Genomic DNA, 22,522 nt, shown 5'->3' with positions numbered 1-22,522 from the left:
ACCACCGGGCTGCTGTTCGTGAGGCATACCATATATGCTAAATATTTATTTATTCCAAGAGTAACAAGTATATGTTCATGAGTGTACCATATAAGCTATAGTAGTGCTTGCTCTACATCTGGACAGCATTTCAAAGTGCTGAGCTTGCTGCTGTGAATAGTGAGCGTTTCTGGTCACAAGCACTGAATGGTAAATCTCTTTTTTCCTCTCATCAGGTCTGCGGGCACTGGTGAGCATCTTACAAAGCTGGTATACTCTGTTCACGCCCACCGAAGCCACCAGCATCGTGGCGGCCACCGTCATGTCCCATAACACCATCCTGCGCCTCAGCCTCGACTATCCCCAGCGAGAGGAGCTTGCAAGCTGTGCAAGGACCTTGGCCCTGCAGTGTGCCATGAAGGACCCCCAGAACTGCGCCCTGTCAGCTCTGACGCTCTGCGAGAAGGACCACATCGCCTTCGAGACGGCCTACCAGATCGTGATCGACGCAGCGTCGACGGGCATGACCTACTCGCAGCTGTTTACCATTGCGAGGTACATGGAGCACCGAGGATACCCCCTGCGGTCGTTCAAGCTGGCCTCGCTGGCCATGACGCATCTCAACCTGGCTTACAACCAAGACACTCACCCAGCTATTAACGACGTGCTGTGGGCCTGTGCGCTCAGCCACTCGCTGGGGAAGAATGAGCTTGCGGCTATTATTCCGCTGGTGGTGAAGAGCGTGCACTGCGCCACAGTCTTGTCTGACATTCTACGGCGGTGCACTATGACTGCACCGGGTCTCGCTGGAATTCCTGGGAGAAGGAACTCTGGGAAGCTGATGTCCACGGATAAGGCACCGCTGCGCCAGCTCCTGGACGCCACGATCTCGGCGTATATCAACACCACGCACTCTCGGCTGACGCACATCAGTCCGCGGCACTATGGGGAGTTCATAGAGTTCCTGAGCAAAGCACGGGAGACTTTTCTGCTGGCACAGGACGGACACATTCAGTTCGCCCAGTTCATAGACAACCTGAAACAGATCTACAAGGGCAAGAAGAAACTGATGATGTTGGTCAGGGAGCGCTTCGGCTGACCTTACTGACCTTCTCTCACAGAGACCCCCTTCTTGGGGGAAGCAGTTACACTTCTGTGTTTCTAATTTAAGTTTTATTTCTTTTTATTTTCACGTATTTTGAGCCATTTGCTGACTGAGTTTTTATCCTGTTGTTCTGTTTCTTGATTGTGAACGAGGAAGTGTTCACAGTACATTGCTCTACTTCATTAAGACTGCAAAAGGGGGGAAAAGGTTTGAAATGTCAACTAAGCAACTAGAAAAACAAAGCATTTTGCCCTCTGACTAATGTTAAATTTAGTGTTTAAAAAAGGAAAAAAGTCAAAAGAATGTGATTGCAAAAGCAAAACAAACTTTAGTTTTGTGGGGGTACATGATGATATGAAAACCAAATGATTTAGCTGTATGTACTGTTGAGCCAGAAGATGCTTTCAGCCGGGGTTAAGAAGGAGAGGTTTTCAGAGTGGAAGAAGCATGTTATTCCAAAAAAAAAATCCACTGAGGTCAAAAACACACGTAGTGTTATTGTCATACCTCGACTGTACTCTCAGCTTTAACTTCTTGATCAGAAATGGCCTCTTTGTTTCATTCAGGGCATTTTAGAGTAGAGAGGGCAGAATACAGGACTCCCCATGTGGTCTCTCTGTGGGGGAAGTCGGTACCTGCAGATTTAAAAACCTTCACCTGCTGGTTTCTGACAAATATCTAAAATAGGAAGTCCAACGATGCTTCACAGGGTGTGTGTTTTTAAATCCAGACGTCTGACAGTGACGTTCAGGCTGCTGCTTTAGCTAAGGTAGGGTAGTCGAGTCTCTATATATAAACACAGTATATCTGTTATGCCCTCCTATAAGCTTATTTACAGTGACAAAATACAACTGTGAGAACCGGTGGAGTCTCATCCACTGCACTGCTCTTCAGCTATTTGTGGCCAAAACCTTTTAAATGTGCAAGACTCCAGCACCCACTTTACCATCACTACATTGAGATTTAGTCAGCAAGCAATATAAATCAAGCCTCTGCTTCGTTTTTATCACTAAAAACAAGTTCACTTTCTGGTGTTGTGCAAAGAAGCTTTGGAACCTGTTGGGGCCTTGTTGATTTCACTGACTGTTAGTTCTGCATGTCGCTGAAGTCCCTTTTCCATCACAAGAACTGGAAATAAGATGCATTACCTCAAAGGAATGCATCCTCAGCTGGTTAATGATGCTGGCTCAGTAATCATTAAAACCACAGAATGAAGTTTGAGTTCTGTGGTCATGTGTCTTAACCAACACAAAGTGCATTTCTAGTAGATGTCGCCATGCTAGTTTTACTAAGTTGGGCTTAGAAACATCTGCAAATGTTTCCTTTGGCATCATGTCTCATTGTAAAATTTGGCTTAGCAATTGGTTCTTAACTGCGATTATTTCAGCTCACTATTTGAATGGGTTTAGTCACCAGAACCAGCTGTTTAGGTTTAGGTGAACATCGTGGTTTGGGTTCAGATACCACCACTAACAACACATTCCACTTTGAAACAAAATACTAAAGGCAGAGACGCCAAAGGTTTGATACAGAACATACTGGGAGTAAGACGGCGTGTAGTGACATGTTGTAGTAAGAAAACATCTCACATTATTGATTAATTAACATACAGTTTAATTTATGCATACACTAAATATGACATGCCTGCAATGACTATGTCTACACAGAGCCGCCATAGTGTCACTTTATCAGAAGCTAGCAGTGTTATTTATGACAAATTTGAAAGGGACTTTAAATGTGGTTTGAAAAATAACAAAAATCCAATACAATTTAGCCAAGTGGGTGGGGGGATCCATCCATCCATCCATCCATCCATGCATTTTCATAACAACTTGTCCAGTTCAGGTTTGCAGGGTTGCTTGAGCATATCTCCGCTGTCATGAGTGATAGATGGGGCACACCCTGGACAGGTCGTACTCAAATTCACACTAACTGCTATTTCAGAATGACCAATTAATGTCTTTGGACTGTGGGAGGAAGCCACACCACCCAGAGAGAACCCAGGCAACAGGGAACACATATAATGTGCTAATGTCAGTGTGCTGTTAGCGTATTATTGCTGCTTGGTGATAAAGAGATTTCAATAATTGTATAACATTTTATGATTATATATAATATTTTAACTAGATGTGACCCTCTTTGAGTGAGAGCAGGAAGTTGCTTATTCAATTCAATTTATTTATATAGCGCCAAATCACAACAAAAGTCGCCTCAAGGCACTTTATAAAAATGGCTTATGCTAGCGCTGGCTAGCTAGCTTGGTTTAGCGGCATGCATTCATTAAAATGAAAACAAAATCTGCTCCCAAGAATCTTTTAGTCCAAGCAAAATTTAAGAAAAAAGAAAAAAAAAAGACCAGAGCAGCAACAGACTAATTTTAAATGTAATATTTGGCTTGTTGGGTATTTTATTGTGGAACTGCAGTTTGTTGCCCCACTGCATTGGCGTCATTAGTTAGCTTTGTTTTTAGCTTACTCTGCTGGTCCCACATGGACAAAAAAATATTAAAGGTATTCAAGTAGTGTGTTCAGAACCACTGAAAACATAAATAAACAAAATTAAAAAGACATAAATGTAAAATGTTAAATATCAGGTGAACAGCAGTAAATAGACTAGCCCCTGTCATGTTTCCTTCAGTTTCTCGGTCTTGTGATGGAAAAGACGCAAAGTCACCTGTGAAAGCTGCTGGTTATGATCATCATCGACAGTGAAGATGAGACCTCCTTGACTTTCTCACAGGGCTGCAGTGCAAACTGAAAGACTACAGTTTACTTGATGACTTCATTGTATGTATTTGAGACCACATATATTGGCCCAGGAAGCTGTTTTCTCTTTATGGGGGATCTCCACGCCCCCTTTTTCTTACCCAGTGGCAAAGTGTTGTTGTTAACGGCAGTAATGCAGTACAGAAAGAGCTTGAATCTTTTACTGGTCAGACTTAATGTCATCGTTTAAAGCACTTCACACGAATACCTCTTCAGTGCGTTCCTGCCTGCTTCAGCATTTATTTATTGGTAGAACACTTTTTGAATGGAGGAACATTTTCCTGTCTGCTTTTACATTCCACAAGAGCTACCTTCACCCAAAACCTGGGTAGTCAGTCACAACTCTGGGCCTTTACTTTCTTTCTCTCTGTCTTTTTTTTGTTTTGTTTGTTTTAGTTTTTTTTGGATCTGAAGAAATGCAGATAGAAGAATGGGAATGAAAAAAGGAAAACTGAGCAAAAAGAAGAGAGGCTAAACTCAGTTCTCAGGGACACGACTTAAAGAAACAAAACAAAAAGTAGTAGCATTTAGCATTTAAGATATTGTAAATACTAAAGTGTCAATTCAGAAAATTGTAAAGTTATAATTATTTATGATAAGTATGTTATGGTTTTGTTCTTTGTTTTTATGATTTTGTCGGGGTGTACTTGAATTGTTTTGGACAGGGGTGTTTGACAGCATGTTTTTTTTTGTTTCTTTTTTTTTTTTAAGAGCAAAGACTTCAAGGCATTTCTCAGGTGCTCCTGTGTACATTTCTTTCAGTTTTTGTTTTTTGGCTTTTTTTTTCTTTTCTTTTTTTTGCAATAATAACAATTATTATTTGTATTTTATAGAAGTTGGGGGGAGGGGGGGGTGTTTTCCAAAAGTGAGCATGTTATTTGAAGTTGAGTAAAATGAGGAAGGCATTCATTTGTAAACGGATTCTTACTAAACCTGACTATGCAGAACCACTTCGATGGTGTTGTCCCCTCTTAAATATACCCCCTCAAAACTGAGTGCAGAGACCTAGTGGGTTGAACCACTATTAATGAGGACGGGGGTGTTGCGGACGAAAAGGAGACCCATCATGCTTGTATTTGGACAGTGCACAGTGGCCGGCCTGTTTCCGCTGCAACGTTTAGAGTAGACGAAAAAGCGAAAGACGGTGGAAAATGCCTTTCTGGTCGATCAATGTACAAAAGTTGTTAATTTTTTATTTGTTTTGTTTGTTTGTTGGTTTTCTTTAATCAGGACTAAAGCCTTCAGTGTCTTCTCAGAGGTGTCGTATTGTGCGGCAACACTGTGGTGAGACGAAACGATACGCAAGTGTCCGGAAACAGCAACTGTATGAACAAAAAAAGAGACGGCCTGTGGATGACCTCGTGCTCATTCCTTTTAACTTTTTTTTTTTTTAATTGCTTTCTCAGCTCCTTTTCACCTCATTAAACTGGCTGAGTTCAGGTCTTCTATAGTTTTGTTTTCCCCTGATGTTCTTGAACACCTCGATCCCTCTCGAACAAGGAGGACGTCGGATTTAAAGCCAGTTGCGTTTAAGTGCGACCACTTCCTCGAGTATCCTGAAACACGTTGACATCAGTGCGCTACAGTAGCTTGCAGAGAACGAAATAAAGCTGCGAGGTTTATACATAGTGAAGATAATGAAAGGATACATTGATTTTTTTTGGGGGGGGGGATAATATATTAGGAAAATAATTTTGCCGAGGAGCTCCAGTCGGCTGCCTTTATGTGATGCATTCACTGACAGCATTACAACAAAGTTTTCCTTGCTTTTCTTTTCCTTCTTTATTAACTAACTCAGCCAGTTTCTGGGCGTTTTCTTTGTTGTCCCCGTCTGTCTTTGGTTTGTAGGAGAAGTACTGTTTGCTGGTAGAGATCTAGTTCACCTACTGTTTTCCCAGTTTTTGTTTTTGAATTCTTTCCAACTTAAGGGATATTTGAAAGTGTTTGTTGCCTCTTTGTGCTACTGATTATGAAAAGGTATCTCCAGTATTTGTTGCCACAGAAGTATCATAGCTTATCATCAACACCTTTTCTTTTTTTTTGTAATTTTTTTTTTGTTTTTTGTGCGACTTCTTGAGCTACTGTCTATAAAGCGAGAATTTATTACTATTTATGTAACGCTACTACCATTTTATATTGATTTGTGTTGGAATCTCAGTGCTTTTCTATGAATAAAGTGTGAAACACGTTACCAGGATGTTGTTTGTTGAGCCAACATACATTAGTTTAAAGTTTGCCTGCGGAGTCAGCAGTGGTTCTAGTTCATTAAGTGTTTGAATCCTACGGTATGAGACACTCTTGAATTATTTAATACATCACAAAAGCTTGAAAAGCTCCGCATAGCGCAGCCATTTTTAAAGGTTGCCCTGTTAGTGGAAATTCCCCTTCACTGACCTCAGGACATCGTCAACACAATCATGGAAACCTTTATGGCGGCGTCTCAGTGAAAGTTAACGAGTTCGATAATGTACTCGTCTAGCCACACATCAATTACTGCCTACTACACCTATGATAAAGCTAGATCGATGTATTTGGTTGTAAAAAGTGTATTATTTGATCCTAAATTATTACTTGGTGATATTTAAAAACCCTCCAACCATCTTAAATTCTTTATACCTGTAACTGTTACCAATACAAGTCCACCCAAACTGTCCAGGTTAATTAATATTTTCAATTCAGTACTAATATCGTCTTTTACTAGTTGGAAATTGCACAAAACTATTTTTTGAGGTTATTCCTAATAGAAATGCCATTATGTTCATGTAGTTCCCCCCCCAAACACCAGGTTCTAATGAATGAGCCATTCAAACTGATCTGAACTGAACCCAAAAAGGTTGATCAATATGGGACAGAATATGTCGTAATCATCAAAAACAGCAGAATAAAAAAATAACAATAAGGCAAAAAGAAAAAAGTCATACAAAGGGGCTACATTCGATTATTTATCTTTGTTCTACTTCTGTGCTGATTCTTTCCAGTTTTGTTTCATCATGTGTTTTCATTTCAGTTCCAAAACAAAGCTTTCGTGGGTGGATATTATGGACCGGAAGTGAAACAAGTGGTAAGACTTCAGTATTTCCCCCACCAACTTCTCCTTCTATTTTTTACCTCCAGAGGAAAGCGGCTCATGCGATGTGATTTAACTGCTCTTTTAAGCATCTCTCCTTTCTTTCCAGTTAGACTTTTGTGTTCCCTTAACTCATTTCAAACTTAAAATACACAGATAATGAGCAAAACTGAATATATAACACCCAACTTGTAAGAAACTTGAATTACATTTACCAAATCTCAAACTCTGTGACAGCAAGTGATCCAAAGTGGCTAAAAGCCTGCATTCTTCCCAGCTGCTGTGGTGCAGTCCTTGCAATTTCACCCATCCAACCAATCTGCCTGAGTGGTAAATGAAGCACACGGAGGCTGATAGAGTTCCATCAATCTTTCTCTCATTTTTCTCTAATCAGAATATTTTTCTTCTATCCCGCCTTCGCCGCTTCATTCTCACTCATTACAGATTTCTGCAGAGCCATATAAGCAGACAATCAGGGCATCAAGAAGCATTTAAGTGTGCTCGTAACTCCATGTATGTGTGTGCACGTCCCTGTGTGTGTGCATGTGCGAGTGTAAATCTAGATTGATTGGCTGAAGATAAATGAGCAGATTTATATTAATTATCCAGACAGATAGATGGAAGAGTGATTGCTATAAGCACAATCTTTTTTTCGCCTCACTTTCCACTGCCCCCCACCCACGCCACCCCAGCCTGTCTCACTCTGCCCCTCCCGCTCGTACTTATATTTACTCAGACACAGAAACACTAAACACATGAGCAAACGAGCTGCGTTTTAACCAATCACGCGTTTTCTCTGGCGTACTTTTCACTTTGCATACACTTATCCTGTTGGATGACTAAGCTAAGTGCGCGTCCTGCCCCAAACACAACAACAAGACCTGTCTGTGCAAGCTTCTACATTCACTACTTGGATGTGGCTCCTTTACCGTGAACTATTACATCAGTGTGACGTGGTTTCATGCAGGATATCAGCTGTGGCACTGCTAAGCTGTTACTGAAGCCCAGATTGCTTTAATAGCGACCTTCAGCTCATCTTTCTCTTGTTGTATATTCTCTGTGGGGTTCAGGCCAGTCGAGTCGTCTGATCAGTCAGGAAACTGTTTGGTAGCAGTTTTGTCACAGATGGAGGCATGAGGTAGACTGCTGCATTCACTTTGGACTTGATAAAACAGAACGGACCAACCAACCTGTATCCCCAGCAGATGACGTGGCACCCGACAGGCTGCAGAAATCTTGCACTGGACTTCACTGTGGATTGTGTGTTTCTCCAGTCTTCCTCCAGGCTCTGGGAAATTAGTTCCCAAAAGGAATGCAAAACTCGCTTTCATCTGCAACAGTTTGGACCACTGAGCAACAGTTGTTCTTTTTAGCTCAGACCAGCCTAAACTGACTCCTTGTGAACTTTCCATTAATACACACATACAGCGCTCTGAACAACCAAGCTTTTCAGCAACGTTCAGTCTAAGGGGGATTTTATTCAGTCCTAATGACACAATTTAAAGTCATACCATCAGAGCGGTTTCTTTAATGGTCACATAGCTTTGGAAAGCCCCTCCTCCCACACCTTCAACTTCATCTTGCTCCATTGATGGTGCGAGGTCCTTTGGGAACCATCCACTCTTATTCAAATGAGTGTGACGCTATGACACAGGATCATTGCGAGTAACTTAGTGACAGCAGAGGTTAATATCAACATGGCGTACATGCTGAAATACTAAGGTATCGGTGGCAAAGAGAGACTGTCACAGCTGTCAGCATCTGCATTAGCGTGAAGCATCTCGAGGTCCTCGGACTAAAGCCAGAGTTTCACTTTCTGCCTCCACCTCCCTCCATCCCTCCACACAACCACTATGGTAATAACGCCCATCAGTCTCTGTCACAGTGGGCTGTGTGTGTTCTTTCATGCATGTGCTCATTGAAAAATTGTGTGTGTGTGTGTGTATTTGTAGGGGGGTGGTCACTGATAAAGCGCTGATAGTGTCCATCCATGGCAGATGATGTACAGCCTGCTGTCTCTCCAGGCAGATTGGATTTTCAGGCCTGCTGATTTGCTGAGAGATGGAGCCTGGACCTCCTTCAAAGGCACCCTCTCTCTCTCTCTCTCTCACTCTCTCTCTCACACACACACACACACACACACACACACACACACACACACACACACACACACACAGAAACCCACGACCACACATCCACCTGTTCAATCTCTGTGCACAAAATAAGCACATAAAACACACACAAACACACAATGAAATGATTCACGGACACACAAACATGAACACAGAAGCACACACACTTATATATTATTCTCCTGCCAGAGCCTTTAAAGCGACCATGTGGAAATTGATCTCCATTTCTAAAGAGCACTGATTCATTGTTACCTTTTCTCTTTGTCTATTTCTCTCTCTCTCTCTTTTTCTCTCTCCCTCACACACACACACACAGACACACGCACACACACACACACACACACACACACACACACACACACACACACTCACACTCAGCCTGTCACTTTATTCCCAGATGGCCCACTGACACACAGCCCAAGCCTCTTTAGTCTTACCTGTCGACAATCAGCGGTGATTTTTGTTCATTTGTCTTCACTGTTTACGCAATACGGGGGCCACAACAAAAGCCTCCGTGTATGGTGTGTGTGTGTTTGTGTGTGTGTGTGAAAGAGAGAGAGTCAGAGAGAGTGTGTTACTACCGCACCCACACAAAGGAGTGAGATGAATGAAAGCCCGCTGCTGTTCCCCCTCTCATCAGCTGCTTTGAGCTTTGTGTATTTTTGTACATATTAATAACACTCACTGCTGAACAGTCTTAATTATCTGGAAGCTGGATTTCTACTTTTCATTCAGCTTCCATTTTAACAACAAAGGCGCTGCTTCGCTGCTGCACGTCCACACTGGTGCTCTGTACTGGATGACATGTTTCTGCATGTTTTCAGCCAGCCTCTCGCGCACCATTGTACTGCTGTAAATGCTCCCAGGCTCAACAAATTTGTATTATTCGACAGTTAAAATTCTTTAGCTGCAGCTGAATTTGATTTGTAATTTTAACAAACTATGACTGTTTTTCAGTAAAATGATGTGAAACATAAGATATAAGTGTTGGATGGCTAAAGAATTCATCTTTTTGATTTGACCCAATGGGAATCTTTTAACTAATAAATAATATAAATAACTTTCCAGACCTTCCTGTTAGTTCGGAAGTTCATCTGAAATATTAACGGTCAGTATGTCATCAATTTCTGTTCTTATGGTTAGGTCACTTTGGGATATGTAAGGGAGCAAAATTACATTTAACAAATACATGACTGGATGTTTTAAAATGTGTTTTCTGGGAAAATTTAAATCTATTTAAAGTGCAGCCCAAATGTAATATTTCTTAATGGACAAATGAACAGATTTTGTCTTAAATGCATTAAATGTACAGTTAAAGGGTATTTTAAGCAATAACAACCATTTATTTTATCAAATTCCCCAAAATGCATGGAATCTGTCCCTCTGAATGATCAAATCCCACTACCCACTAAATACACTATTAAAGTGCCAGAAATCTTTTCACAATAAAATTAGAATTTTATCAAACCAATACCATCTAAAATGGTTGTTACTGGGATTGTCCACAATCCCAGTAACAACAACCTGGTGTCTCGTCTGTAATCCAGACACTGGTTTGAAGGAAACCCCAGAAGTCAGCACCCTTAAACCGCTCAGTCAGGTCACGTGATGTTTGCTGGAATCCTTCACAACAACAACATCAGCATCAGCAACAACAAATGGATTTACTAGAATCTGCTTATCTGATGTTCTTAGCTGCCTCCTGGACAAAAACACAATTTTGGATTAACTGATCTCTCCTTTGAGCTCCTGTTACGATTAAATAGTGATGCCTGTGATTTCTGTGTAATATAATGTAGCTTTGTATTTAGCCCCCATTTACTAAATTGTTAAATTCTAAGAGACTAAAGACTTTGAAGATTGTGATTGGATACTAGGAAATGCTTAGCTTTTTTTTTTTTTTTTTTTTTTTTTTGAAAGCGCCTGTTTGGCAGCTGAGCTGGAAACAGTTCAGAGGGATGACACCTGATTGGTGGAGATAATGCTTGGCTTTAACACCACTGCCCGTCGCTGGGTGACATTTGAAGCTGGAATGAAATAAGCCTAAGCCGGTTCAGCTAAAAGATTCCTGATAGTTCTCTGGACTTCCTGTAGTTATATTAGCAGAGAGTGTTTTTTCTGTAAAATTGTAGTCAACTTCATGACAGAGAAATCCAGCATTTGGTCATCTATTTGGTTTGGAGCAGTAAAGGTGAGCCGTTCAAATCACTGTACCAGCTATCAAGCATGGTGGTGGTAGCATCATGCTCTGGGGTTTTTGTGCTGCCAGTGGTTGTGGTGTATTGCACAAAATAGCTAGAACAATTACAGAGGACTACCACCAAACTCTTTAACTTCAAATCAACAGTGACAGTTGAAGTTTAGACCCAGGTGTTCCAGCAGCTAAATAATCCAAAACACACATCAAACTGGTTTTGAAATGGACAAAGCAGGCTAATGTTACGCCTTACTAAAGCCCTGACATCGCCCCTACTGAAAATATGCTTTAAAGCCAGGTATGTGCCAGAAAACCAAACTACATTTAAATGAACTCTACCAATTTTTACAAGAAGAGTGGTCAAAAACTCAGTGAGAATTATGCCACAAGCTTTTTGAGAACTATCAAAAGCATCTAGTCAAGGTGCAACTTGCTAAGGGACTTTTAGACAAATATCAGTGGGGTTGCATGCATTTATTTGAGGCTGTGTGTAAAATTCTGACCCTGAAGAAAACCCAAATAAATTCAGACATGTGCACCCGAAACTTGTTTTTCAAAATCATTAAAGATGTACGATCCATAAAGAGCTTAAAATTCCAGTTTGAAGAAATCATTAAAAGTCCAAAATATGTAAAGTAAGTATGTTTGTAAGTTTGTAAACTTATGAGCACAACCATAGATCATGATGAACCTGTAAAATGTCTGTAGGTGCCTTCGTCTCTGGGTATTTGAAGTTCTCTCTGTCACATTTTTTAGTCTGCTTGTTCAGTAAAACCATTGAATTTGTTAAGATTTTGAACAACTGGGTTAAATAAAGACAACAATTATCTACAGATAATTAGGATTTTTGCCATTATCAAACATCCCTAGCCAGACGTGACTGAAACCAGTGGCTGCGGAGTGCTAAGTTATTTGCTAATGTTAACAAGGCTGGTTAGCACGCTGCATCCATAACGTATAAGAGCACAACACATGGGCACACATTCCTGCCAGCTGAAAACCGGGGCCATCTGAGAGGTTTTCCCTTTATGACGCTCGGCATATTTATTTTGATGGTTTTTCTTCCAACACTCATTTGCAGTCTAAGAATATGAGCAGACATTTAGGTCACATTTGGAGAGCAGACATAGGCAGTCTGACTTGTCTCGAGGCCTTTTGAAAAACAACACTCAGCTGTGCTGGTTATCACTTAGATTTAACTTCACAAATTGCAGAAACACTCCAAAAGACGCCAAGTCTGAGAAACTGTAACATGTTGTCAGAAGATTTCATCAGGGTCAAGCTGTTAACCGGGCCCACTGCAACTGAGTGGAAAACTCAGACAGGTCAAAACTCAGGATGTGTTGAGTGGAACTTTTTTTCTTTAGAAGCTGACTAATTCAGTTTACTGTGTTCTAGAGGCCACACTGTTCTGTACTGCTTAAGCTGTTTATTTATAAAGATGTTCATTACAAAGCTTTTCTCAAAGGACTCCCGGCTGTCATAAAAACTTGTTTCCACACCTTCAGGCAGGACACTGTCTCACTTTTGTCCCAGTTAGAGAACCAGTCACTGGGACGTCTTTGTCCCATTTTCCAACTCAGACCTCAGCCTTGAATCGCTGTCTGTGTACGTCATCACTGCAAACATAAGTGGTTGTTGAAATATTCTTAACAACTGAATGGCCAGTTTTGATTTTGATGACAATAGAGGAATAGGCTATATGATGCTGTGTGTGTGTGTGCGTGCATGTGTGTACTTGTGCATCTAAAGAAAAGGTTTTTATCTTTTAGTGATTTAATTTTTAAAAGGAAGTGCTCATATATTCTATCTACATTATACAGAAAATGAAATATTTCAATATTTTCTAAGATCATTCAATTCAATTCAATTTATATAGCACCAAATCCCATCAGCAGTTGCCCCAAGGCAGTTTATATTGTAAGGTAAAGATCCTGCACTAATACAGAGAAAACCACAAAAATCAGATTAACCTGTGACCGGCGACAGTGGGAAGGAAAAAATCCCTTTTTACAGGAAAAAATCAGCAGAACCAGGGTCTGGGAGGGGGGGTCAACTGCTCCCCTGACCTCATCAACAAGGAGTTTTCACCCAGAGAACTGCCGCTCACTGGATGTTTTATCTTTATTGGCTCGTTTTAAAACCCTACAGATGGTTCTGTGGGAAAATCTCAGCAGATCGTCCGTGGGATAGTTGATGCCCATTCTGCATCAACTATCCCACATTCAGTCATCTTTCTTCCCCATTCTGATCCTCAGTTTGAAGTTCAGCAGGCTGTCATGACCATGTCTTCTTGCATAAAAGCTTTAAGTTGCTGAAAAGTGATTGGCTGATTAAATATTTAGATCAGCTGACTATACCTAGACTTGACTTTACTGGTGCTACATTCTCAAGAAAAACTGTAACCACATCCTACCAGTGCAAGAGAAAGCCCTCAACACAGACTGCTATGTGCAAAACATATATTTATATTCATTTTGTCAGGAGTACCGTTTTGAAGGGCTCATCAAAGTAAGTACAGTTCATCTTCAGATGGGCATGTAGTGGTTGTCAAAGACAAGCCGAGTTGCTGTGGGTTGTATATTTCTCGTGTAACGGAAATCTAAAAACATAATAGAATATAAATTCAGATTAAATCTTTATTTAATGGTGGATGGAAAAAAAAGAGACTGCTTCTCCTAATAAACCAGTTTTTCTACACAAAATTCAGATTTAGGGTGAAAATCAGAGCAAAGCAGCGTCTCCGTGTACAGCGCACATTTGTTAAAAGATCTATCAGCAGGAGTAAAAATAAAACTCTTCCTGCTGAGATCCAGCAGGAGATTTGTTCACAGTTAAGATGTTAGATGGAGGAATGATCAACTGCTGCATGCTGACATTTTTCCTTTAAAAATTGATTTTATAACTGCAGCAGAGTGTCCCTTGCTGAAACCCTCCGCCAAATCACCCGTTTTTGTTTTTACAGCAGTTTGGATCTTTTATTTTTTTTTAACTTTGGCAGCCTTTGAGAATGAAACTCCTTGTACTGATGAAGAGCTCTGCTTGGACTAAAGAGGTTTTCAGATGCAGGAATGCTTCTCCTTTTTTTGAAAGTGCCACAGAGACATTTTACAGAATTGTGATTGGATTTAAAAAATAAAAACATCCAAACGCTTCATAGTACACACCACCAGTCAAAGCTCTTTAGACCTTTTAGATCTAATATTAATACAAACACAATCTCATTCAGTTAAACTGCAGCGTACATGTACTGTCCTTTTCAGTCCAAAGACATAATCCAGTCCTGCTCAGAAAAACATATTACAGCTGAAGAGAAAATCTTGTCTTCGAAAATAATAATAAAAAAAAAAAAGAACATGTTTGTTGTGGAGAGCTGTGGCAGCTGAGAATGTACAGTACGTGCTGATCTGGATGTTTTCCATCTTAAATTAATATCCACACATTATTTTTTCCTCTTCCTTTGTTGAAAATCAGCCTCATTCTGAAAATAACAGGAAAAGCATTCTCTGTGTTTCATGTGCTGAAAAACAAGTCATTTTTAGGATTTTTCTGTTAATATTCAAACGGACACATCTACAACTGTTTAGAGTTTTTAATAAAATAATGCCTTCTTATACATTTTTCTTGCATCACCATCATAAGGCCAGGTTTGGTTCTTCATACAAGACATTTATCTTCATATCTGTTTGATCATCTGTTTGGAGTGCTGGTGCACGGCTTCGACGAAGGCGCCTATGTTCTCCGGCTCCATGTCGGGGTAAACGCCGTGGCCGAGGTTGGCGATGTAGCCCCTTGTGCCGAAACCCTCCAACATCTTCTTCACGATGTCTGAAATGCGCTCCTGAAGAGAAAGAGAGCAGGTTCGTGTCAGTCGCCGTCAAAAAGAAACAATCAAACATAACACTCTCTCGGCAAAACGCATTCTCACGCAGTAAAGCTGATTTTCACTGGGACGCTTAACGGCAACAGCAGGTGGCCAAAGTTAAATGCAGACGTCATGTCCTACAATGAAGGCAAAACTGTTCGTGCTCGCCGTCAGTGACACGACGTGACACATACGCCGGGTCACAGTGCACAGGTGAGCTGAAGGGTGAAGCCGTGTGAGAGGCAGAGTGTGCGCGAGAGGTGGTGCAGTGTCATTTTAGATGAAATTAGCGCAAATGTGAGGGAACATGCTCACTGAATGATAATGAGGGAATCAGGACAAGAAGTGCAAGCTAATCTCAGCAGATTGTCTGTGGCCACCATAATCAAGAGAAAGACGTTTCAGGTCATCGCTGTGCCAGGAGACTGGAGAGCTTTTCTTCCAGCGATCATATCCTACAAGTTCATTTAGAGAACATCTGTTTATAGACTTTTTTTTTTATATTAGGATATCTGACAGAGTCAATGTGTAGTCAAACGTCTTTAGACTGACAGAAACGGGACTTTGGCTGGTCTGACCCACTCAAGATCAAAGTGGGCTCTGTGTGGCCCACAATACAAAGTTTGAGCCTCCTTGCTTACAGTTTAGAGGGAAAAAACAGAAGCTGAGCATTTAAATGTTCGGCAGGTGTTACAGTGTAACGATACACGGTGCAGGAGTCTGGACTTTTCAGGATTGCAATTAATTTGGCTTTTTTTTTTCAGTTTGTTCAAACAAACATTAAAAAATTAGCAGCTATAATGTTGATACATTTGGAGTTTGTGTGCTTATCTAGTTATACTTTATTAAATAAGTCAATTAAAATTTGTTCCTATGATTATCACTGCAGGTTACAGGTTTGTGTTGTTACCCATAGACTTCAATGAAACAGCTCATACTCCTCCAAGTTTGTTTTTTTTTATATATAAATAGTGATTAAAAGCTCTTAAGTCATACATTCAACGATGATCTGCTAAATTAACAGGAATATTTCAAGCTGATTATTTTCTTTAATCACCACCACAGATGGTGACTGATTATTAGAAAAGTCTTCATTGTGCTGTTTGGTGTCATTTTGTGCACCACACTGAGCAGAAAATCAGATGTTTGCGGGGATGACAATAATCCAATTGCCAAAGCAGTCTGATGTTTGTGTGACCACAGCAGCTGACGTGGATAGCGCCACAGCCAACAACCCGGGGATGTTAGTCTGGGGTCAGACTAAAGTAGCATCATTTAAAAAAACAAAAGATGGAACTTCAAAGACAAAATCTTTCCAGATCAGCAGGTTAAAGTCATTAACAGCAAATGGCAAAAATCAAAGGTGAAAATGAAGTTTTCTTAAATATGAAAAACTATGAAAGTCACTTTTATGAGAATTACCTAAGTATGAGTTTCAGATTTCTATGTGTCGGTTTAAAGCACAGTGAAATTGGAAGTTACCTTTGGAGCATACAGAGCACAGGGGTCCATGTTTCCTTGCAGGCTGACCTTCCCTCCTGTGCGTTCCCTGAATTCATAAACATGCACATCAGAGGACACACGAGTTAATCCTTCAACCAGCAGTTTAAGTATTTGATGAATAAATCAGCCCAGGAACAAGAGAGAGGTCAGCAATGGCCAACCTGGCACTAAAGAAACGCCACAGTATGGCCCAACATCACTGCTATGACCGCCTACATTGGCTTCAAGCATTTGTAGATTCTGTGTGGGCTTCTCACTGTATGCTACTTCTCTATTCAGGCTCACGTTCAAAAATGTTTGACTGGTTTAAATCTTACAATTAAAACAGAGTCTGGTGCTGCATGTAAAGACAAAACAGTGTGCGTTTTGTGTTACCGTGCAGATAGTGGGTCAATGGTCCAGTCCAGCCCAACCACTTCATAATTAGACTGAGACAGTTCCTCTAGGGCGTAGTGAGCATCCTTTGCAAATACAATCTAAATACACCCACACACACAAAAACACACACACAGAGGGGAAACAACAACAACAACAACAACAGATTTTCAAATCAACTTCTTCAGCAACCATTGTTGGTGAAATGCTGCCACCTGCAGGTAGATCCAACAGAACAGTGGTTCTCCTTACACTGCATGAATCCTTAATAATCCCTCCAGGGAGGCAACACAGTGCTAATAAGAATAGAGCCGAGTGCTGACACAAATATAGCAGCTACTAATGACCCAACCAAAAAAAAAAAATAAATTAAAAAAAAATAATAATAATGAACAGAATTTTTTTTTTACTACTAGTTGTTTGAAGCATAGCATCTGATATGCATGTCAGGTGACTCTCTTTGCAATGCATTCATGCTGATGTGTAAGTGTAGAAGTCCACGTGTGCTACGCATGTGTGAAATGTGTTTCTGATTATACACTGAGGGACAAATGTCTGTGTGTGAATCTGTTTGGTGTCCCTCTCACCATGGGGACATCCTGTCCTGCCTCCTTCAGTTTGTCTTTGACGCGGCGAGCGATGTCTCGGAGGTAAGGCAGCGAGAACTCCTTAAACTCTGCAGGTCCCAGAATGCCGGCGTGGGACTCAAACACCTGCAGTGCCTGAAAAACACACCATTGTCACTCACCATTCACACATTGTGTGAATGGTGAGTGACAGAAGACGTCAGTGTTATAAACACTGGGATTTCACAGCGCCCAGCAGTGGGGTTAAAAAAAAAAAAAAAAAGAAACCCCCCCCCCCCCCCAAAAAAAAAGGAAAACAAAATTTTAAAAGGGCTGTCTTTGTGTTAGCATTTCAATTACAACTTCAAATCTCTTCAACTTAAGTATTTTTCTGCTGTATTATGTAGAATATATGCATTAAAATAACCTGAAAGGTGACCGTGCTGACCACTTTTCTTTTCTTTTTTTAAACTTGGGAGACATTTTCTGTCTCAGCGTGTCTGACTGGCATCCCTCCCACTCACAGCAGTGATGACAACACTGCAATTTTCGTCACTGTTGCCAGTTAACTGACTTTGTTGCTACATTCAAAGACTTGTCATACTTTTTATGTAAAAAAAAAAAAGAAAAAAAAAAGCACTTCGTTCAAGCAAGCACACAGACACGGAGCTCTGTCACCGTCTCAGATTGGACACATTTGTTCAAGTCTGCATTACTCTGACACATACTGATTAATCAGACAGTTAAAAGAAAGGTGTCTTTGAGTAATGGTGCTGTTACGTCAGTTCAGTCCAGTTTTACTCATACAGCATCAGTTCTCAAGAAAAAAAAATTGCCCTCAAGGTATTTTAAGACAAAGATTCTGCAATATTAACCATCATATGATCTGCTATGACCAACATTTGTTGACAGTGGGGAGGAAGAACTCCCTTTTAACGGGAAGAAACCTCTTGCAGAACGAAGGCACCGGGGAGGGGCAGCCATCTGCCACAACCGATTGGCTAGGTGACGGGAAAGAGGACCACACACCTACACACACCCACACACACCTACACAATTGTTTATGTACTGTACAAATACTGAAAATTGCAGGATTAAGTAAACTTACTGGAATAATTTGTGCTGCCTCAGCTGTATTTTGCAGTGACACAGAGATTAGTTCACCTCCATAAGGCGTGTGTTCTATTTATTTATTTATGTCCTTGACTCAAATGTATATGACTTACACTCACTCTGTCCTGTCAAATTTTATTTTATTTATCTTTTTACATCTTTTCTTTTTTCAAGGGAAACTAAAATAATCTTAAAAAAAAAAAAAAAAAAAAAAAAAAAGGATATCAAGTGACATCATAATAGAAGAAGTCTGTTTAGACACAGGAAGCAATGAAGCCTGACCTGAGCTCCAGCTGCCACTTGTCCTAGCAGATACTCCACGATCACATCTGTCAGCATCTTCAGCAGCATGTGGCTGGCTTCGGGGTGCTGATACAGCCAACGCTTTGCCTTAGAGTGAGTGTTGGAGCCTCCACCTTCTATCATGTAGGACATGAGGGTCCACTGTGGTGGAACAGAGCTGTTAGAATATCGAAGCATTATTTTCTATACATGTTTCAATATGTGCGCGCCTAACCGGAGCCCCGCTGAATCCTATTAGTGGCACTTTGCCCTCAATTTTGTGTCGGGTCAGTGTGATGGCTCTGAAGACGTAGCCCAGCTCTTTGTCGGTGTCCACTTTGACCTGCAGCCGCTGCAGGTCCTCTGGCTCCTTCAGAGGCTCTGGAAATGTTGGACCTTTACCTGCAACCATCTGAACATCCATACCCATGGCCTGAAGGGAGGAAGAAGAAACAAAGACTCATTTCAAACCAAACCAGTTAATATATCTGTTCTGTATTACTTATTATCTTCAGGATTCAGGTGGGCTGGAACCTATCAAAGTAAACACTGGGCAAAAACGTGGGGTACAGTGTGTCCAGTCCATCACAGGGGCTCATTTTATTTATGATGTGTTCACAACATAAGCCATCCAAAGGCACTTTATATTGTAAGACATATTAAAGAGGGTAACCCAACTATTAATTGATGTTCTAAGAAAAAAAAAAAAAAGCAAGTGTGGAGAGGAAGAACTCCCAGCTAAAAGGAAGAAGGCTTTGAGCATAAAGGAAGGATCAGGGAGGGGCACAGCTGTACAGAGAATGAGGGGGAAACAGTTCAGGACACCTGAATATATGAAAAATATATCTTGTTATTTAATTAATTAAGTCATCAAAAGAGTTATTTTGTCAAAAACATTTTGAGACACTGCGTCCACTGTGGAGGAACACAGCAAAGAATGTGGAAAAAGTTATTAGTTTCTGTATTCCTTCCACAGAATGTCTTCTGTACAGTCACCCTCCCCTCACCCCCAACCAGTCTGAGCCTGGTTCTGCTGGAAGTTTTTTCCTGTTAAAAAGGAGTTTTTCTTTCCCACTGTCGCCAAGTGCTGGTCATAGGGGGTAATCTGATTGTTGGGGGTTTTGAACCGAACTGAAAAATTAATACTTGACTAATGGTAATTAGTTAAATTAACAATTAATACATGTGGATACATCAATACATAGCCATTTGTTACCACACATGAAAATTCTTCTCATTCCTCAAGACATAGCAGACACTGGTTGTACTGTATGTCAGAGGTTATTTAAATATTAATAAATGTCAAAACCCTAAACACACTTTCTACTAACAAAATGTATATTTTTCTGATTACAGAAAACCTCTTTTACTGTACATCTGACAAAAATATAGCAAAAGATTAGCTGTAAACATTTTATACATGGTAACAATTGAGCCTGTTCAGACTTACCTGTGGGACAACTAGAATATCAGAGAAGATTATGGCAGCATCAAAGGGAAAACGTCTCAGAGGCTGGAAGTGGGGGGAAAAAAGAAATAAAATTTGGATACGTTATTCTTGTTGGTACGCTGTGGGTAGTGTAACAACCACTCCATCATCTCACACCACATGATGGTGTTGCTGACTTGATGTTAACACTGTGAAATTAGATTTTTTTTTTCTCCCCCCTGTGAATCCAGCTCTATACCTGCAGAGTGAGCTCACAGCACGCCTCTGGTGACTGACATGTCTCAAAAAAGTCCTTCCCTGCTCTGGACTCACGGAACTCTGCAGATTACAGTAAAAAGAAAAACACTACAGATCAGCACTAAGACTCAATAACAGGGAGTTAGTGGTTATCAGGGATGTGAATCTCATGCAGAAAGTGAAAGACTACAATATGAAACCTGAAAACATGATCACGAATATTAAGGCTATTAAGTGTAGCACATTTGATAGTACAGTGCTATTATTCATGTCAGAAACAAGAGAAGAAAGAACTGATCTGACGTCTGTACCTGGTAGATATCTGCCAGCCTGTCTCATACACCAGACTGGGACATGTTCGGTTTCCTCTCCTCGTGCTGCTCTCAGGAATGTGTCGTTCTTTAGCTGAGGAAAGTCTTTGGGGCTGGGTAGAAAGCACTTCATGTTAGAATCGGTGTTTTCTCTGACCTGGTTAAGAAACACACCAGTTTGGCTGGATGTGCGGGGACATTCACCTGCTGACTCCTCTTATTTACACTGATTATGCAACATTTTAGTGTAGAAAAATAATACAAATTTAGACTGAATTTTTCCTTTAAGATATTTGCGGCATGGCCAGAGCACACTGGCAATTTCAATTTATATTACATAGTTGAGGGAATGAAGCTTAGCTGATAGCGTCCTAACCTTTTTACAATACAACTGCAAACTTGTGTTATCTAAAAATAAAGGCCCACCCTTCCCTTTCCCCTGCAATCACTCTGGGCATCCAGCTGAAGGGCATTCACCAAAAGAGTGATTCTGGGAGATAACCGTCCTCTGCTCTCTTATCTTCTCCCAGCAGGAGAAACGACAGTTAAATACAGGAGTGCTTAGGATGGATCAGTAATGTATCACAGCCTTAACCCTAATTCAGACTCTGACATGAAACTGTTAGACGGACCACAAAAACATTTCACAGATAGCCAATTATGTTTAGTTTGCTTCACTTAACTTTAAAAGATGCAAATCTGCTGTTAGACTCTTCTTAAGAATTAAACGTCTGGGTTATAAAAACACACTATCAGAGTGTGTCTTGGATTCTGTATGGGATAATTTAGGAAACCCTGGCTTTCTCGGAGTTGAAGCTAGTTAAATAGAACAAACCAAAAAGATTAATAAGACTTTTACATTATTAGCTATGCCGAATTTATCAGACGATCCACAGAATTTGCTTAAAGCACTAATTCATGTTGCAAAATAAGTTCATCTGTAAATATGAACAAGAGATTATTAGACTGCTAGATTTCTGAATGAGGTTTTTTTTGTAAGAGGAAGCGACTTCGCTCTGGCATTGGATTACGTAGCTTTAAGGAATGAGGCCTGTGTTTCTATAACTGACCCATAATAGAAAGACATGTTTCATAACAATGACAACGGGGGGTTTCATAAGGTCACTATTTAGACGGCTAAACGGCCAAAATTCGAACCTTAAATGTTACAATGTAACAAGCGGCAGTTTATATCGGGAAACAAAGAAGGAAGTACTCACAGGATTAAATCGTTCTTGCTCATGTTGGCGGTGCTGAGGATGGGACAGCCTTTCAGAAACTCCTCTGTCTCTATGCGGGGATGTCAGTTGTAACCTGCTGCTCCTCAACTGTCATTTAAACCCCGCTCGCATGGACACAATCTTCTATCAGCTGCTACAGCGCTGAGGGCGCGGCCATCTTGAAAAACCACGTGACCATAGCAGGAAACGAGATGACGCTTCAAAATAATAGTCGTTTTCTATATTTAGTCGTTATCTACATTTTGTTCCCTTAAACGTCAGTATAGTTTGTATCATCATCATCATCATCATTATTATCATCATCATTATTATTAGTAGTAATTCTTAATTGTCC

General features: G+C 40.6%; 2 protein-coding genes across 3 annotated transcripts in view; one reads left to right on the top strand and one right to left on the bottom strand.

The window, feature by feature from the left end:
* The window catches only part of zswim5 (zinc finger, SWIM-type containing 5), a 70,152-nt gene extending 64,112 nt beyond the window's left edge, over positions 1–6,040 (top strand). The window contains exon 16 of the mRNA XM_003456172.4: positions 216–6,040. Coding sequence (XP_003456220.1) covers positions 216–1,078 — 863 coding nt within the window. The 3' untranslated portion in view covers positions 1,079–6,040. The remainder of the gene's footprint in view (positions 1–215) is intronic.
* An 8,052-nt stretch (positions 6,041–14,092) lies between these two features.
* urod (uroporphyrinogen decarboxylase) lies at positions 14,093–22,381 on the bottom strand. 2 transcript variants are annotated; one of them, XM_013264679.3, is made up of 10 exons: positions 22,168–22,381; positions 20,948–21,104; positions 20,638–20,717; positions 20,400–20,462; positions 19,185–19,382; positions 18,950–19,111; positions 17,576–17,710; positions 16,989–17,089; positions 16,593–16,659; positions 14,093–15,086 (listed from the first exon to the last, which is right to left on the bottom strand). In XM_013264679.3, exons 2-10 carry the CDS (start codon positions 21,078–21,080, stop codon positions 14,922–14,924), a joined length of 1,104 nt encoding a protein of 367 aa, XP_013120133.1. In that variant the 5' UTR covers positions 21,081–21,104; positions 22,168–22,381; the 3' UTR covers positions 14,093–14,921. The 2 variants fall into 2 exon arrangements, with proteins under 2 accessions (XP_013120133.1, XP_003456230.1); XM_003456182.5 differs by having other exon boundaries at positions 20,948–21,060; positions 22,168–22,380.
* Between the last annotated feature and the right edge of the window lie 141 nt (positions 22,382–22,522).

This window comes from Oreochromis niloticus, linkage group LG18 (assembly GCF_001858045.2).
Source record: "Oreochromis niloticus isolate F11D_XX linkage group LG18, O_niloticus_UMD_NMBU, whole genome shotgun sequence".
Lineage (NCBI taxonomy): Eukaryota > Metazoa > Chordata > Actinopteri > Cichliformes > Cichlidae > Oreochromis > Oreochromis niloticus.
This window is presented reverse-complemented; position numbering and strand designations above follow the sequence as displayed.